Source organism: Tachypleus tridentatus, chromosome 6, assembly GCF_004210375.1.
Source record: "Tachypleus tridentatus isolate NWPU-2018 chromosome 6, ASM421037v1, whole genome shotgun sequence".
Classification (NCBI taxonomy): Eukaryota; Metazoa; Arthropoda; class Merostomata; order Xiphosura; family Limulidae; genus Tachypleus; species Tachypleus tridentatus.
In genome coordinates, this window is record NC_134830.1 from 159,654,176 (window position 1) to 159,673,402 (window position 19,227).

A 19,227-nucleotide genomic window follows, 5' to 3' on the forward strand; every position below is an offset into this window, starting at 1 on the left:
TGATGTCTCCGGAATATCCAACATTATCTGGAAATGTAGATATTGTGTTGTCTCTGACATATCCAATCATAATCTAGGAAGGTGGATATCGTATCGCCTCTGGAATATCTAATCATTATTTTGCAAGGTAGACAAAGTGTCGTATCTCGCATATCCAGTTATAATCAGGGAAATTGTACGTAACATCTATATTCTATAAGTTTAATCTATACTCTATGTTATTTTCTTTTTTTTAATTTCGCGCAAAGCTACACAAGGGCTATCTGCGTTAGCTGTCCCTAATTTTGCAGTGTAAGACTAGAGAGAAGGCAGCTAGTCATCACCACTTGGGCTACTATTTTACCAACGAATAGTGGGATTGACACACATCGAAGAACACATAACAATGGAAAAGTGTCTGCGTTTGTTAGATTCGACATATTTCTACACATATATCATTGCAAAACTTTCCCCTGGTGAAGCCCAGCTGTCAGACGAGACTTTTACAGTGAGTTTGGTTTATTTTGAATTTCGCATAAAGCTACACGAGGGCTATCTGCGCTAGCCGTCCCTAATTTAACAGTGTGAGACTAGAGGGAAGTCATCACCCCTCACTGCCAACTCTTGGGCTACTCCTTTACCAACGAATTTACACCATGGCTGAAAGGGCGAGCATGTTTGGTACGACAAGGATTCGAACCCGCGACCCTCAGATTACGAGACGAACGCCTTAACCCACCGAGCCATGTTATTTTCACCAAAATAATCCTGCTTCTGATATTAGTATTGTAGTGGTTTATATCGTTGGGTGTGCCTGTTTAGATTATTTGTTTAAAAAATGCAAAGTTCATTTAATGATAACTGTAAATATTTATTTTTTCGATTATTAGGTACACATAACATTCGTTAATAGATTCACAAATTAATCTTAACGACTACTTGTTAAATTTCCTCTCATATCTATGGTACAAATTCAACAAAAACATACAGCACGTGTGACGTATTTACAGTTGTACATTTATTGTAGTGTCTACGTTTCTTTCTGTATAGTTTTCTTTTTTTCTTTTTTGCTCGTGACGTATAGTATTGCGCTAGTCCCACCTGATTACGGAATTAGTAGAAAATTCGTGAAAGTGATAATCAGTGTTTCTTTTTTTTATAGCAAAGTCACTTCGGCTCTCTGCTGCGTCTACCGAGGGGAATCGAACCATTGATGTTAGCATTATAAATCCGTAGACTTATCACTGTCCCAGCGGAAAACAAGTGAGCATTAACAATATTTGTTTATGAAAATCCATTAAAATATTGTTGTCGCGAGCTATGGAGTATCTTGTAGAATATCGCGTGATTTCTATAAAAAAAGCAGTTGGTCGAGAGACCGAAAGAAAATATTATTGGACAGCTACAGTCAGTGTACTATAGGCGTAGGAAGCTATAATTGTGTTTAATGTCTATTGATCGGAAAGTTACAGAATTGGACCAGGAATATTTATAGATTTCGAACATTACAAACAGTTCAACTTCAGTGAATTACTTTGGACGTTATTATTTCTAGGAGGACATTAAATATCTTCGTCGGAAGAAGTGAGCTTGTAAGGGTGAGAAGCTAGCCGAGAAAGATGTCGTTAGCTTAAACGGGGTGCAACAATGTCAACAAAGAATTTATGTGCTTATCGTGGACTTGGATCATCGATAAAACAATCAGTTTTAGACCGGATATAACACTCAGTATTGTCTGTAAGTTTATAAAACTGTTGTATATAAACCATCATTTGTAACAAATGTCAGTAACAACCATTACATAGTTTTGTAACGCATAGTTTTGTTACAAATTGCATAGTTTTTATGTTTGTATATTAAAATATATTTATGTTAAAAAATCAATCGTATTTATCAATCTTGTTGTCAAATAAAATAAAGTTAATAGATATTAACATTAAACGAACTGCTAACTTCAAATTAAAATTCCAGTTACTTGAATTAGTAATATTCAACGTACATATCGTGATAAGACTCTTCCGAAATAATGTAATAATGCATAACACACGGAACTAGTTAACTCACTGATTAATTATCTCTAATTGATTAGCTAATTATCCAAGAATGATATAATGATATAATTGTTCCACTACTTCTCCCTTATCACGGCACGTCAATTATAGAACTCAGAAAACGTATGAAGTGTGTGTGTGTCTTTTCTTACAGCAAAGCCACATCGGGCTATCTGCTGAGTCCACCGAGGAGAACCGAACCCTTGATTTTAGCGTTGTAAGTCAGTAGTCTTACCACTGTAAAAATGTCTAGACATGTCACAAATTATTATTATATAATGTTGGCCCGACATGGCCAGGTGAGTTAAGCGTGCGACTCGTAATCTTAGGGTCGCGGGTTCGCATCCCCGCCGCACCAAACATGCTCGCCTCTTCAGCCGTTGGGGCGTTATAATATGATGGTCAATCCCACTATTCGTTGGTAAAAGAGTAGCCGAAGAGTTGGCGGTGGGTGGTGATGACTAGCTGCCTACCCTCTAGTCTTATACTGCTAAATTAGGGACGGATAGCGCTGATAGCCCTCGAGTAGCTTTGCGCAAAATCAAAAAAAAAATATATATATAATGTCAAATTACTTCAAGAAAAAAATGCAAAACGTCTTAATTGGAACTTAGAAATACGGTCTACAACAATAAATATATTCAAATCTTCTCGATACGTAATGGAACAATTAAATATTTAATTCTGCACAAAGAAACATGCGAATAACAACAACATGAATTCAGTCATCCCATTTACTGAAAATAGCTCGCCCCCTCTGTTGGAAAATAAATAAGATACGGATTACGTTCATGAAGAGACGTATTCTCGCACGAAACTGACCTTTTTAAATAGAGACTTGAATTAATTTACTTTATAAATTTTTATAACGTTTATTGAAAATGATAAAAAGAATTTTAATTAAAAAGAAAAGAAAAAATGTTGAGCTGAATTATAAAGAAATGACAATAATCAAAAAGACATTCAAAAATAGAGTTATTTTGTTTTACTAATTTATTGTTGAAACTCTTTAGCCGAGAAAATCAGAGAAACTTTAACGGCTTGAAAACTCCAAAATAATTCTTCTTGCAAAATTAACAAAATTGAAATAAACAGGAATATATTAGTTTCGTTTATCTGTATTAATGTTTCTTTGTATGTATGCATATTAGTATTCTTAATTAACTAAGCCTAAGTAAACAGATATTTAAACTCATATTGAACATTAGATGAATATTGTTTTACGATCAGACACCAACGTGGGTGAAATTTCTACCAACTCAAAGGCATTTATTCTGTTTTTTGGCGCTATGGTAGAACTTCTGGGTGGGGAGAGTGCTACTGATTGGTTCTTTTTTCCTTCTATCGTCAGCTAGAAATACAGACGGATTTTCCCAGCATTAATAGCTTTGAAACAAACATGAAAGTTCTACTTTCCAGTATCTTAGGCCTAGCACTCGTTGGTAAAAGTATAGCCCAAGAGTTGGCGGTGGGCGGTGATGACTAGCTGCCTTCCCTGTAGTCTTACACTGTTAAATTCAGGACGGCTAATACAGATAGTCTACGTGTAGCTTTACGTTTTACGTAGTAATGCCAGTTCTAACTCTGTAAAGATTCATATTTTTTGTAAATGTTTTTTGAATAGCGAATATATGCATTCAAGGCAAGTGATAATCTCGCTATTTGCTCTTTTAAAAGATTTGTTCAACTACTATGAATGTTAAGATGCTGTTTTCTGGCTAGAAACACCACAATTAAAATAACACATTTCAGTTTCTGAAAGTCCTTTGTTGAAACTGCAATTTTCAAATTGTATGATTAAAACAGAAAATAAAGGTTTATAAAATTAAAACCAACTAATTAATAGTTTATTTTATTCTTATTTTGCTGGGTGAATGTGCTAATGTTGCATTAATGGGCAAAATTAATTTTATGAAAAATGTGCATTTCTTTCAAATTTTAAGAATTTGAATTATAACCTTCTTTGATGACATGGGATTTACTGGGCCGTGTTGGCTCACAATTCAGATGGCGTTAGATGTACGGCTACATGTAAGTTGAGGTAAATTATGTTGACGTTGAAATAGTGAAAACCTTAAGCTTCAAGGCAATTAAATTTAAGATAAAAGGTTATTGCCCGAGGTTTTGCTATTTAACATCTTAATTATCTTGTTTCTCCATGATTAAAAACTCAATGTGGTTTTTAAAAAATATTTTTATTTATGAATGCTGCCTGAAGTGTCACCTAAAACGCGCGCTGTAGGGTAGGCTTGATTTTAACATTTTAAACTCTGTCAGTGTCATACGTGCTAAATCAAGTAAGTGAAGAAAAAAGTTATTTGATCTATATTTTAAATAGTTATATAGCAGTTATTTAGGCAAACTTGCGGAACACTGTAATTTATGTTGTTAAAATGAGGAGGCATTTCAATAAATATTTTGATAATAATCCCATACAAATAATATTTAGAAGAGCTAAGAAACAAGTCAATAGTAAAAAAAAACATTTTGTTCTTTTTTATATTTTAACAGTTATTTCTACGAGTTATAACAATCAACTGTATCGATAAAATATAAACAGGTTTGAAGTAATAAGCTTAATCACGTATTTTCATGAACTAAAGAAACTTATTTACATTTTAAAGTTGTTTTGTTTTTAAGTGAAATTTGACCCACAAAAACTTTGCAAGTTATTAATATGAATTAATTTAAATATCAAATGATAAAATCTACCTCTATAATATATTAGACCGTAAGTCTTAACTTCAAATGTATAATTTTATTTTATTTAGATGTAGCCATTTCTTCTGTAACGTTTCAGTTAGTGAAAGTACTTATTTTTTCTATTAGTAAAAAAATAGAATTTAGGTAAGTTTACATGGACAGTAGGCGATATACATTAATGTTCTTATTTATATTTTGTACGTTCAACTTGTCAAGTGGTGGTTAGTGTCTATGAAGTAGGCTTACACGAATATTAATATAATTTAAAAACTATTAGATGTTTTTAATTTTATTTGCAACTCCTAAGTTAATTCATAAAACAAGTTTCGATAACAATCTAAAGGCGAAGTATGTGAGAAAGTAAATGGTGTTTTGGCTGGTATTAGTCTAACTTGATGTAGCTAAAGTTGAGAGGTTATAGTTAATTTAAGAAAACAGTGTGTTTTTCTCTAAGTTTCACATGAAATGAAAATTCTAGCACTTAATATACGAAATCGGCACAAATGAATTTGCCAAATAATAATAAATAAGTACGCATATACCAGAAACATGAGTTTTTAAACATACAATACTCGTTTGGGGCCGAATGTTTTATGATTTCAATGTTTAGCAACTTGTCCACTTTGTGGATTTGAGTCGCACATTGATTATACTCTTGCGTTTTAGTCTTATGTTATCTGATTTATTGGTCATTTATGGTATAATTTTTACTAAACTGAAAAAATTAAAAGCCGAGAAGAAAGTGGTAAAATATAAAGACAAACATTAACGATGGGTATTTTTTTTTTTAAATCTAGAACAAGAATTCTTAAGCCTAGTCAGCTGAGGTGTGTATTCTTGGAGTCATGACGGGTATGAAAACAAACTATAATTAGAAGCTATATCAAAACTTATTTACATAAGGTAGAGTAAATACTGATATTTGGAGTTGATCTTTGAAATGTGTGCGTGTTTTAAATAGGATTTTTAGTGGATAACGTTGAAGCGTGGGCTAAGAACAGCTCGGTGGTCGTTGTGACACCTCTATTGTGCCCCCATCTCCACACAATGGAACAGTGGGTTTGTTATAAGATTTACGGTTAAGCTTGATCACCTTAAAATTTGCAGTGGTTAACACAGATGGCTCTCGAGTAGCTTTGTCTAAAATTCAACAAACAAACAAACCAATAAAGAAACGCTCATTAGAACCGTAGAACGCCACGAGTTTTTTTTTTTTTTTAATTGTTCGAATTGTGTGTGCTCGGAAGTATAATAAGTAAAAACACTGGATAGATGGCACCAGCAGTACTATTTTTATATTTGTTGCTTCCTTGTGTCTTGCAAGGTGACAAACAGCTTGGAATTTTGTGAATTCGTCTGAAACCTTGTTGATACTAACTGGGCGGGAGAGATAAACCTATAAGCGATAGATTGAAACCGGTGCTGTAACCGAACCATTTTTTCAGTTTATTTATTAAGAAATTTTTTTTTTCAGTAGTAACCCAATTAATGCTGTAGCCTTTGTTGTTGTGTAGCTACGTCAGATTAAATGTTCTTAGATACATAGTTTAGGTAGTTTTCCATTTATTGTTGAGGGATAGTTTTAAATTACACAGCTTGTAATGGAAAACAAACCAGTTAGTGTGATGTTAAAAGCCTCGAAAATAGACTCTGAATAGGTATGTATTACTTTAGATTCACTGCATGTCGAGTTGGATATCGGTTATTAACGCTAGTGAATAATTAAGGATTGTTATACCGACTCAAGAATCTGTTCAAAAATATAATTATTTGATATTTTCAACTTCAATGACACTACATGTTATACGTGGGCTTAGACGTAGGGCAATCAACTCAGCAGGGCTGCTTTTAATCAAATAGTGATATTAAATATTATGATTATCACGCTTTAACAGCTGAAAGTGCAGACTATGTTCAGCGATATATTGGGTTGAGGAATAATTCGTGAGCGAGCGTTTTTTCAAGTTAAAAAAATATTCATAAATGAAAAGCTTTCGCAAAATATTTCATGTCATTTGGTAGATAATATTTTGCTCTAATAGATGGTGTGTTTGATTTTCATATGTCTTTAATTTTTGCTTTCATTTTCAGCTCATTAAATGGAATGTCAAGTGGACAAAATCGAGCATTTTCGACACCATCTGCTTTTCGCATTTAATTTCTTGCAATTTCGTTTAAAATAATGCATACTATATACCTAGGTATTACATGAAATAAAGTATCATAATAAATGTTTTGGGTGTAATGTGTTCATGCATTGAAGTATTGTATAGTCTTGCATGTAATGCTTGAATGAAATTATTTAAAAACGCTCACGAATTATTCCTCAACCTAATATATATTGGGATTCGAACCTTGAACTTTCGAGCCACACCCCCGCTACATTAACCACTATGAGGCTCTAGTCACTCAAAAAAAAGTATTACATTAGAACATTTGAAGTATGTGTAACTTGAGATTACGTTAGAAAACACTCATTTCCATGATTAAATTGTATCTTTCATGTGTTTTTGGCGTGTTCTGGTGGTTAAGGCTCTCGATTCGCAATCTGTGGATTGTTGGTTCGAGTTCCGTCAACCGAACTTGCTCGCCCCTTTTAGCCGTGGCGGTGTTATAAGATGAAAGTCAACCCCACTATTTGATTAGAGTAGCCTAAGAGTTGGCGGTGGGTGATTTGAATTAGGAACTGCCAGCACAGCTTCGAGAACTTTGCTCGAAATTCAACAAAACAATTAATCACGTGCGTTTTATTAGCAAAATCAAAGACACTGTTGAAGTAAAGTACTATTTATTGTTACGTATGCCAGAAGATTAAACGTACCACTCTTTATATCGTGCAAGTAATTTTTTCTTCTTCTGAGTCTCTAAAGACTTAATGTATTATTAATTTTACCTTAGGTTTCATCGCTAAATGTTTGTCTATGTATTCGATTTTCGTCCCAAATTCAACGTTTAAAGAAACCGTTGAAACCAGTGTGATCCGTTTTGTGAATATTGCGTTTCGTACGTCCATTTGCGTTACCATAACGTTTTATAAATCCCCGAAATCCCGTGTTATCGATCTCGTCCATGTTGCGTTTTGCGAATCCATTGAAACCGACGTTATCTATTTCATCAAAATTTCTCTTGCTTATGCCAAAGGCGCCGCCGCTAATTGTGTTTAATCGCTTGGAATAACCAAACGATCCTCCGCTCAAGGAATCCAGATTTCTAGTGGAATAAGGTGATTTCTGAACAGAAGAGTGATGGATAGACAGCAATGCCCTCATTACGTCATTTCCGTCTATGTTGTCAAAAAACCATAGGATTCGTCCTTTGCTGAGCTCGTCCAAAACTTGCAAGATGTCGCTGCTTCTAAATATATCCAATACGTGATTCTTTATCAGAAATCGCAAGATGTCGCCACCTGTCAGAGTACGCATTGTGTTGTAAACTTCATTGGTATGGAGTGTGCCGACCTTTAGTGTGGGAGAAGAAGAAAAAAAAGAAAATAAATAATTTTATTTTAAAAAATATTATAAAATAATAAAACGGAAACAAAAGAAACTTTAAACTTATTTCAACTTTTATTATACAATATCCTTATTTTATTACTGTGAAGTAAGTAATTGTGGGCCGACCTTGCTTTAGACAATTTTATCACATCTTGTAGTTACAATTTTTTTGTTTAATGAAATGGTATTCAGTTGATATTTCCAAAAAGTTAAAGAATCTGATGTCGTTAATGTCTGGCATATCCTGGTGCTAAGAACGCTCTAATCGTAATCTGTGGACCCGAGGTCGATATCCGTTTCCTAACATACTCACCCTTTAAGCCGTTACAACGTGTCAATATATACCAACTATTCGTTGGTAAAGAAAAGCTCAAGAGTTGGCGGTGGGTTATGTTGACCAGTAGCTTTCTCTCTAGCCTATTACTCCAAAATTACAGATGGTCAGCGGAGATAGCTCTCGGATAGCTTTACATGAAAATTACACAACGACAATAAACAAACAAACAATTTATTAATCGTACTTGGTTCTGTTAATTTCAGTTATTAGTGTAGTTATAAATAATGAATCATTGAGTTATGTTGGTATAGTGGTTTTCATTTCTTCAGATGAACCCGTCAAATTAAGGATTTCCTACGAAGAAAGTTATTTCATAAATATTTTATTATTGTTTGTTTGGAAACGTGTTTTGACATGTGACAGCATTAGTAAAGGTAATAACTACTGTGATGATACGTGTAGCAATTTAAGAATTTCATTTAGTAGACATAAGGAACATATATATTTCTGTATGTTTGGGTTCGTCTTTTACTCACCACATACAACCTGTATTTAAACAGGATTTTGAAGTGTTCTGAACTATTACCATTGTGAACCTCTATTTAAACAGGATGTTGAGGTGTTATTCAACAGACAAGCTGTGTCAAATACTAAAATTAATTGCAAAGCGAATTCTATCGTTCAGTACACTACTCGTTATAACGGTTTGGGGGAATTACTTCTAGTCTTAAAAGTAAGTCGCACGAATTAAGTTGTGATGGGGATTTAGGATTTTAAAACTGGAATGTTCGGTAATTACGTACACAAGAAATCTGAAGGAACAATACGACATTTGTTACAGTTTGTTTTATATGTTTGACGTTTCAATCTTCACAGATTTGTACAGGGTTTGTAACAGTTGCTAATTTACACTTTTGAATTGTTTGTTATATAAATCCCAATCTATCGTTTAAATTACCACTTATTATCGAGTTTTACCGGTTAGAACAAAAATGACTCAGAAATTTAAAGCTGTCTTAATATTATAAAAATTTAGGTCAAAGTAATCGAGCCATAACTTAACAGAAGATTTATTCCCATTTTAAATAAGTTTTAACTTAACACAGAACTACATGCGGAAATAAAACAAAGCGTTGCTGATGTCGTAAATTATACTTTCCTTAAAAATATCAATTCATTTATTTTTTCAAAATAATCAATATTATTCATCTTAATGTGTTCATTTATCCTCACGAGATGGCGATATTTTCGAAGAATTTCTCCAAACGACATAGAGAGAACACGATCCCGTTTAGAGTACGTGTTACATTGCACATGACAGGCCTAATAACTTTGTGTGTTACAATTACGTTAAAGGATTAATGTAAAAATATTTCAGGGTTTCTTTCCATATTATCTCCCTCCCTCCCTCAGGATCTTTCAACCTTTGAATATAGATAATTTACATATTATTCAGTGAGTGAAATAAAACAAACTCGCATCAGTGTAATCTCACTCTTTGTAAAGGTATGCCAACTTTTACAATATTTAGGTTTATATTGTTACAACACGTTCAGAAAGTGTTCTCTTAAGTTCGAAATTTGAAACAATTTTTTCACAAGACGCAACGTGGTAATACCTCGTGGTAATATACTTTGTCACGGATACCTTAAAATTTTCTAACGAAAAACGATCTTTACTATCCCTATAATAACAGATAAATTGATACATTGTAGACCCTCGTCCTGCTGCTGCTTTTAAAGATTGCCCGAGTCAAATGTCTCCTTCGAAAAATCAGAAAATCCTTCTCAAATTCAGAATGATCAGCGGTCAGGGTTTTTGGTTTTTTTTTTCTGTAGTTTCTTGAAGAGTCTCAACCTCAATGCGTCCATGAAATTTGGTAAAAATCCGATCACACTTTACAGAGTTATTAACCCAAAGTCGCTAAAATGTTCTGTCTCCCCCATTATATATACGTATATCTATAAAAGCTTCAAAGCGATTTAAGATCCGGACCAAATTTAAGGAGGGCTGTTCCATATCGATTTCCAATCTTGTTTAAAATTGTCGTGGCCAGCGACATAGTATTTTTCGAGACACGCGTGCGGAAACGCCAAACGGACAGATACACACACACAGACCCGATTGCAATACTTTTTTGCCCTTTTCGAAGGGCGAATGTAATAATAATAAACTTTCCAATTCAGCTGACTTTTCGCCATCATGTCTTCACCAGGGCTATTAATACCAGGAAATCTTACCATGCTAATCCTAGTAAAGCGAAACGTTGGATGAAACATTTATTACTATGTGGAGAATAAGAGTGGCTTTTATTGCTAATTTTATTCTGAAAATGTTCTAAATCACAAACTGTCAGAAACGTAGTTTTGCGTATGAGTTCAATACAGATATACTTTTAATAAAAATCGTATTTTATGGTGTTAACCGTATGTTACCTGCCTTGATTTTTTTTGGTAAACTGTTCTGCTAATGTTAACGTGAAGGCTGTTGTACATATTTATAGGAGACGAATTATTATTTTAAAAAATCCAATCTAATATTTTGAAATACTTCTTTGTTGTTGACGTTTCGTAATGTCCTAACATTCTCAAGTTCTTAATCAAAATTACAGGGTGTTCGTTTTTTAAAAACTTGTCTCTACGTTGAATGCAATTGTATTACAGTTTGGACAATAATACCGATACCGACTGATCGTCTATGAAAAGTAATTTAACAGGAAAATGTCAAAAATCCCATGTTTCAGTGGTTCAGCAACAAGTTTATTGATTTGTAATTCAAAAATCTGTATACTAGGCATTTGGTGGTAGTGATATCCGCTTCGTATTGCTTGTATTTATACTTTTAAAAAACACACTCTTTTCAAAGTTTAAACTACAGAAATTCGGACAAAAAGTTTTTTTTTTAAGGCCCGGCATTTCCAGGTGGTTAAGGCGCTTGACTCGTAATCCGTGGGTCGCGGGTTCGAATCCCCGTCACGAACATGCTCGCCCTTGCAGCCGTGGGGGCGTCATAAAGTGACGGTCATTCCAACTATTCGTTGTTAAAAGAGTAGCCCAAGAGTTGGCGGTGGGTGGTGATAACTAGCTGTCTTCCCTCTAGTCTTACGCTGCTAAATTAAGGATAGCTAGCGCAGCTAACCCTCGTGTAGCTTTGCGCGAGATTAAAAAACAAATAATTTTACAAGGGTTTAATATTAGTTTTGCTAGAACGCGCAACACTGAAATATTCATGACCTGTTAGTAGTTGGATTTTGTTAACATCAAAGATTCGTACGCGCCTTCACTTTCACTTTCGTTAACTTATTAGCTGTACTACGAAATGACAGTTGTTTTTGTACAACTAATTAAAATGTGGACAGTATATGAAAGATAAACTTCTAACGAACTTAATAACAACAGCTCGGACTGTTTTACATTTAATTCTCTCGTCTCGAAATGTTCGTTAAGAAATTACTCATTATTCGTTTCAAATTAAAGAACGAACAACCGTGATATCTGCACGTGCTTTGTTTATTATAACATTCGATTCTTTCGACATCATGAGCTTAATAACATGATCATGACCAGGTAGTTAAGGCACTCGACTCGTAATCCGAGGGTCGCAGGTTCGAATCCCCTTTGCACCAATTATACTCGTCCCTTTTAACCGTGGGGGCGTTATAATGTGACGGTCAATCCCACTATTCGTTGGTAAAAGAGTAGCTCAAAAGTTGGCGGTGGGTGGTGATGACTAGCTACCTTCCCTCTAGTCTTGAACTGTTAAATTAGGGACGGCTAGCGCGAAATTCAAAAACAGACGAATAATGACGTGTTTGCATTTGTTGTTTTGCTTTGCTCGTAGGAGAATGACAGTATTGAACTTTCTTATGCTTGTACATGTATATTTTGAAATTATGAATCATACTATGATTTTATCCTGTGTCAGTGTGTGCATGTATATTTGCAATAGGGGTCACGATTTTCCCGTTTCGCCTTTGTTTTCGGTAACGGAAACCTTTCTCCATTCTAAGGGGGCACATATGACGTCATGCATACGTCACACGCGGATCTAATGTACTAGCACCATCTATATAAATATAATATTACTGTCTGTTATATGTTCATGTAAATACTTCGCTGGCTGAAGATGGATCTTCACCAAAATTAGTATGGAGTTTCGTTAAGTCCATGGGAAAATACACGAACAATTTCAGTTTTACATTTTGCATTTTCACGAGTGTTTTGGAGGGTTTATCTTACCACTACTTCGCCTCTGTTGATGGATTTTCACCATATTGGTATGCAGGTTTGTTGGGTTCATGAGGAGATACATGCAAATTTATGGTTTTATATTTTGTTGGTTGCTGTTTTTATAGGCGTTTTCGGGTTTTTAAAAATTATATATTATGGAAACAACTTTCATTAATCATGAATTTACGTAACTTCCGTCGAGGGTACGGGTGCCCCAGTTAGTTATAGTAATAAGGTAAAACAATGTTTTGCACTTTTGTTAAAATCTTTTATGTATGTGTTCGCTTTACGAACAAACTGGCATGTTCTAATGTAACGATGACTTTAACTTGTTCTTCAGTTAGTATCATGTGTTGTTAATGTAACGATGGCTTTAATTGGTTGTTCAGTTAACGTCATATCGTGTAATGCAGTACCCTTTAACAAGCCCTTACTTCAAGTGAATCAGCGTTAACTCTGATGGCTTATAACGCTAAAAGCCGGATTTCGATAGTCAGTGGGCACATCACAGATAGCCCATTATGTAGCTTTAGGCTAAACGAAAAACAAACACATCTTGCTGTCCGAGAATTAATTTGCACACTTCACCATTGCTTAGTGTTTATTATTGTTGTTCGTGGAGTATTAATTGTAAATCCAAGAAGAATCAATTTTTATTTTGTAATGAGAAGCTACTACTAAATATAAATTTATTTATAAATTAAGAACTCATAAGGGTCTCGCGTATGATTCCCTCGTACGTACCGCTCGCATGTGTAGCGAGCACTGAGTCATATCTGGTAAGATAAAATGTCTCTCGCAGAACACATATGTACGAAACTGGTTTGTACCTACTGCTATGTGGGTCCAGCAGTAACTACACCCGACTTCACGTTAGTGATTACGTAGTTTAATTAATATTGATTGGGTAAATGTAGTAGGCAAATAAACGAAAATGCAAACACGATCTTTTGTTCGCCTCGTTAGTGTTATATATATATTTTGTAGGCCCAACGATTTAACTAACTCTCACGAGCTGCTGCGACCAAACTTTATTATTCGGCGTATGTAGATTATAGTTTGTAACTCACGGTTTTTTTTGTGACGTGTCTGTCTGTTTGGCTACTCTTCGGTAACCCTGAAGTATAAAATACAAAACATTACATTTTACTAACTTAACATCTATAGTGTTTAGACATTCACGTAGTTAACTACTGGAAAACACCTCAATTTACACCTAAAAAACACCTAAATTTTGAAATTGTTTTTAATGCCATTGAATAGATATATTCTTGTTGTATATATAATTTCGGTCACATACATAGATAGTTATAAATGCTACTCCCATAATAATAATAATAATAATGTATTCTTTGTTACTACACCCTGTTAGAAAAGTTCAAGAATTTGGAAAGTGTATAATAATAATCATAGTATCTCCCCCCCCCCAGTGGTTCAGTGGTACGTTTGTGGGCTCACGCCGCTAAAAACAAGATTTCGATATTTGTGGTGGGCACAGTAGTACAAGCCCCCCAGAAATTAGTAAGAGGGAAACCTACATATTTACAACAGTAAAATCCATGAATCGATTCCCTGCAGTGGAGTCGGCATATAGTCCAAAGTGCCTTTGCTCAAGAACAAATGAATAAATGAGCCAGCCATATTACGTTTGCTATATCCATAATCGACGACGCGTTTCGCTAAATCCAGAGCGCATTAGTTTGGCTGGGACACATTGAGCACAGTATGATTATAATTGATTATACTTGTCATAAGAAGTCAATATGTAATCTATTAATTTTTTTTTCCCCTCACTTTCTTTAAAATCTAGTCCGTTAGGGATTTTCGTGCGTCAAGTGACATGAAATATCCGAGGACGTGTGAAATATTTTTACAACTTACAGAGAAACTATATCAGACTTTATAGTTTCGCGTTTGCTTATAATAATGTTTCTTCTAGTCAATCAGTTGTCAAACTGTGCACGTGTTTTTTTCGTTTCAGAAAATTGTCTCCACATATCCATCTCTTGTTAAAGTAACCCATTGTCACCTCCTGGACTTCTATTCCTGACCAAATAGTATAATTTTAATCGCTGCTCTAATAGCACACTCTCGCCCCCACAGTGTGGACCATGCTTTAGAGGGAAGGGTCGCGAACAATGAATTCTCGGGTTTAAAGTATTTATTAAGCACTTTCAAGACTCTTACCCATAAAGGAGATAAGCTCACCCACCTGTCGAAGGTCTCATATTTTCATCGTTTTTTTTTTTTCTCTTAACATCATTAACTGTTTACCTTGATTTCCCAGTTCTTGTTGTTGGCACAACACACCGCTAGCTCTCTCATCTTCACGTTTAAACGTACACCAACAATTGAGTACGTCTATATTGTACATTATGTACGTGTTCGACGTAAGCCTGGTGAGATGTGTACCATAAAGAAGTAGAGAATGTTCTAGATTGTGCAACGTTTACTTTGCGTAAGATACGTATGAATATTACATTAAATGTACTTTTCACTATTATTTAACTTTAACCAAATGTATGACTAGTAGATTTTGGTATTTTTTCTTTGTTTTATTTTTCGAAACAGGTGAAGTTATTTTTCATAAAACGTATTCAGGTTTTGGATAAAGAAATAGAAATGTCCATACGTATTTTGCCTCTTAGAAACGAACGTGCTTCCTAGGCTTTTAGTTATAATAAGCTTGTTTGGTGTTGGTGATAGAAAAGCCCCAGTGTGCGAAAACAAAAAATGACGTTTAGACTGACCAGGTGCTGCTTACCTAGTTAAAATATTGGCGCGCGAAGTTTAATATAAATATTACTTTAGTGTTATAAAGTTAGTATTTCATATTAATTAGCATATAAATGTAGTTTATAAAATTAGCACTCCATATTTTTTACACCAACACACTAATTTCTTTTCTTACAACTAGTACAGTGTTTAGTTTAAAAACTACCATGTCGCTTTTTGGATATACAATATCCAGAGGGAAACGTAGCCCTGGACTTGAAAATATCTTGTCGATTGAGTTTTGGACTCGGGCCTGGACATTCTCTGTTTCGCGCAAAACTACACGGGGGTTATTTACGCTAGCCGTCTCTAATTTAGCAGTGTAAGACCAGAGGGAAGGCAACTAGTCATCACCACCTACCTCCAACTCTTGGGCTATCTTTTACCAACGAATAGTGGGAATGAACGTCACATTATAACGCCCCTAAGGCTAAAAGGGCGAGCGTGTTTGGTGAGACGGACCGACCAACCGTTGCATGTCTCAAGAACCTGGAGAATGAAAAGGGTATCCACGTTATTCTATACAAAATTGTGGTGTTCAAGACCCAGAGTTTATGGGTTTCTGAAAAAAACAACGCTAGGAAGTCGTCGTCCTCGCCCTCTAAGATGATTTATGGAAGGTATGTAGGGAAGAGTGGTGTGTTTTGAATATGACCGAAGTTGTTTAAAACCACGCAACTGGGCTGTTGTCAAGTAACAGGAACGTCAGATAGATGCAATGAGGCTTTAAATTCGTTTTAATGTAACGTATTTGATCTCCGTATTTACTTCTGTCTTTTATATACTACCAAGAAAATGTTGAAATTCCGTTTGTTTTAATTCGATTTTAAATTTCAATCTAGTATAATTCAGTCATCATTGGTCCATTTTACCTGAAACTAGAATGCTGCTGAGAAACAATGATTAGCGCCCTCTATATAAATTGACGGTAACATTGTAACGCTCTCACAGCTGAAAGAATGAGCATGTTTGGGGCGACGGGGACTCGAACCCGCAACCTTTAGATTACCCGTCGACTGCCTTAGCGACCTGGCCATGATGGGCTTCTCTGTTTTATGAAGGGATTTTACATAAAATATGGTAGGATAAATTTCTCCAACGAGTGTTGATTTTAACGCTATTGTTTTTAAAAACCAAAACTGTTAATTTTACGTGGGGATTCGCCCAACAAAAAGTCAAATAATAAGCCTAGAAAGCTTAACGTTATGAATATATTTCTTTTAAATCGATTTGGTTATGGCAAGAACTAGTGATTACGTGTATGTATATTACTGTCGAGATGTACTAGTGGTTAATGTATGAAGATTTAAATATATTGTTTGCAGAAATAGACGTATTGGAAATGATCATAAGACACGCATCATTGTTGTAGTCTATTTTAGTTGTTCCAGCCCAACAAAAGAATTGCTACACGTTCACTTCTATAAAATTACCAGCCATATGGTATTTTATGACAAATTACATTCTTAACGATGCGATTTTTGCTCGGGGGTCACCAGGTGTCTCACATTCGGGCTATTTTACTGTTGATGCTGAATTTCCTGTGTTGCAAGCGTTAACAATAAACGCACGAATATTTGCGATAAACACGCAAATACAATATTACATACAATATTATTTAAATTTCACCAACAATCCGACTTTGATTGAAAAATATTCTGTTGTTGTTCAGAATTTATAATGCCTAATAAGGGATTTAGATATTTTGACAGGGGAGTTACAAAGAAACAATTCTTTCTCTCCAAACTTTATTTTGATCAACATGGCGACTTCTTTAGGGTTAATAAAGTAGTTTATTTTTCTAGCTTTATTGTTTTGATAATGAGAAGAAAGTTCTGTTGAAAAACAAGTGGAGATAGAAATGAAAGAAACCGGTGCCATTTTGATGTTTGTAAAATTATATTGACGTTCAGCGAAAGGACTGAAGATATGCAAAATCTACCCTGTGAACGTATTAACTTTGTATTTGCAGGTATACGTAAATCTTTTCTTCTCACGTAGAGAAAGTAGGGGAACGTTGTATATTATATCTTTGTTATTTATCATGTGTCAAAATATGTAATTTTTTTTATCTTGTCTTTACTTACTGGGTATTTTCATCTGAGGGTTGCGGATTCGAATTCCCATTACACCAAACGTGCTCGTTCTTTCAGCCGTGGAGGCATTATAATGTTACGGTCAATCCTACTATTCGTTGGTAAAAGAGTGGCCCAAGAGTTGGCAGTGGATGGTGATGACTAGCTGCCTTCCCTCTTGTCTTACATTACTAAATTAGCGCAGATAGCCTTCGCGTAACTTTGCGCGAAATTCGAAACAAACCAAACAATTTTCGTCTGTTTTCATCTTATTTTAGTCGTGTATTTTAATCTCTTATATATCTATGTATGTATACACCAAGGGTACATTTTATAATGCCACGTTGTAGCTTGTACCCTGGGATCTTTTCAGTCAATGCAGGGTTTTGTTTTGGTTTCGTATTTTAGCTTGTCATAGTTTTATTGTGAAACACATAATAGGGTAAATCGTTGGTAATAATAATAATAATATCCTTTATTGTTTTTTACCACATTACATTTTATTGTAATTATGCCAGAGGGCTCACAATCCTTATCGCTTGGTTCTGACTCTGTGTCACTTGTATGTGTTCTTGATATGGTCTTTTTCTCTAATAACTTCGTGTGACTTAGGGTTAAATTCTCTTGTCAGGAACAAAAACTCGGACATCCTGTATATTTTCAATGATTTTTTTGTCAAATCTTAACATTTTATTTGTCGTTAGATTTATAACGAATGCTAAACATTAAAAAGTGACACAATTCAAAACAAACCCTAAAATAATTTTTTTCTTAGTAAGTATATTAGATAATCACTGTTAGTTAGCGTTACGTACGCGAACTTACATTGCTAAAAATCGGGGCTCGAATCCCCATGATAAACGAAGAATAGACAGCCCATTCTGTAGTTTTATGGTGAGACGACAACATTACATTAGAATAGTGACTATTGTTAACAAGTGCATTAGAACAGCGAGAACGGTTATGCGATCATATAGAAGTTGTTTCTTATAATTAGGAAGGATATTTTTCTAATATGAACTTAGCAACAACGTTTACCTTTACAGCTGAACCAATGGTAGAAACAGCCCCTACTAAGAATAAGACGACAACTGGATGCGTCATGGTTAAATGAACCCTGTAGATGATGCTTGTTTCTGCTATTTTTTACCTGGTCTTGTACAAGTTGGTGCGAAGAACGTGCGTCTTAAAAGACCAGTACCACGCCTTTGTAGGTACATACGTAGCCAATGGAACGAAGCTTATTACACGGAACGAGCAATTCAGTAAGTCACGTGCTTACAGTTACCATCGGAGAAGAAAAAAAACAAACAGCAAAAAGGAACACTTCAGTCAATCTTCGGAATCCACTTGACATAAGAAGTGGTATAATGCAGCCAAAAGAACGTTTGACTGCTACAATCACAGTGCTTATGAACGTGTAATTCGAAAGCAAACGTCCCACACGTGAGGCGAGTTATGGAAGTTACGTTTCAGTGTCGAAGGACATATTGAAATATGAAATGTCGCCTTGGATTTCGGTTGATGACAGTTTTAACAGTTTTAACCTTGCCATGCTGTGTTTAAGAATATATATGTGACAAGGAAAACTTAAAACGCAGACTAGAAAAAATAATTGTTGCTTTTAAACAAAAACATAAGCTC

General features: G+C 34.8%; 1 protein-coding gene across 1 annotated transcript; it reads right to left on the reverse strand.

Moving 5' to 3' along the window:
- Positions 1–7,504: 7,504 nt before the first annotated feature.
- LOC143254271 (uncharacterized) lies at positions 7,505–18,792 on the reverse strand. Its single transcript, XM_076509164.1, has 2 exons — positions 18,622–18,792; positions 7,505–8,191 (listed from the first exon to the last, which is right to left on the reverse strand). Exons 1-2 carry the CDS (start codon positions 18,685–18,687, stop codon positions 7,679–7,681), a joined length of 579 nt encoding a protein of 192 aa, XP_076365279.1. The 5' UTR covers positions 18,688–18,792; the 3' UTR covers positions 7,505–7,678.
- Positions 18,793–19,227: the final 435 nt, after the last annotated feature.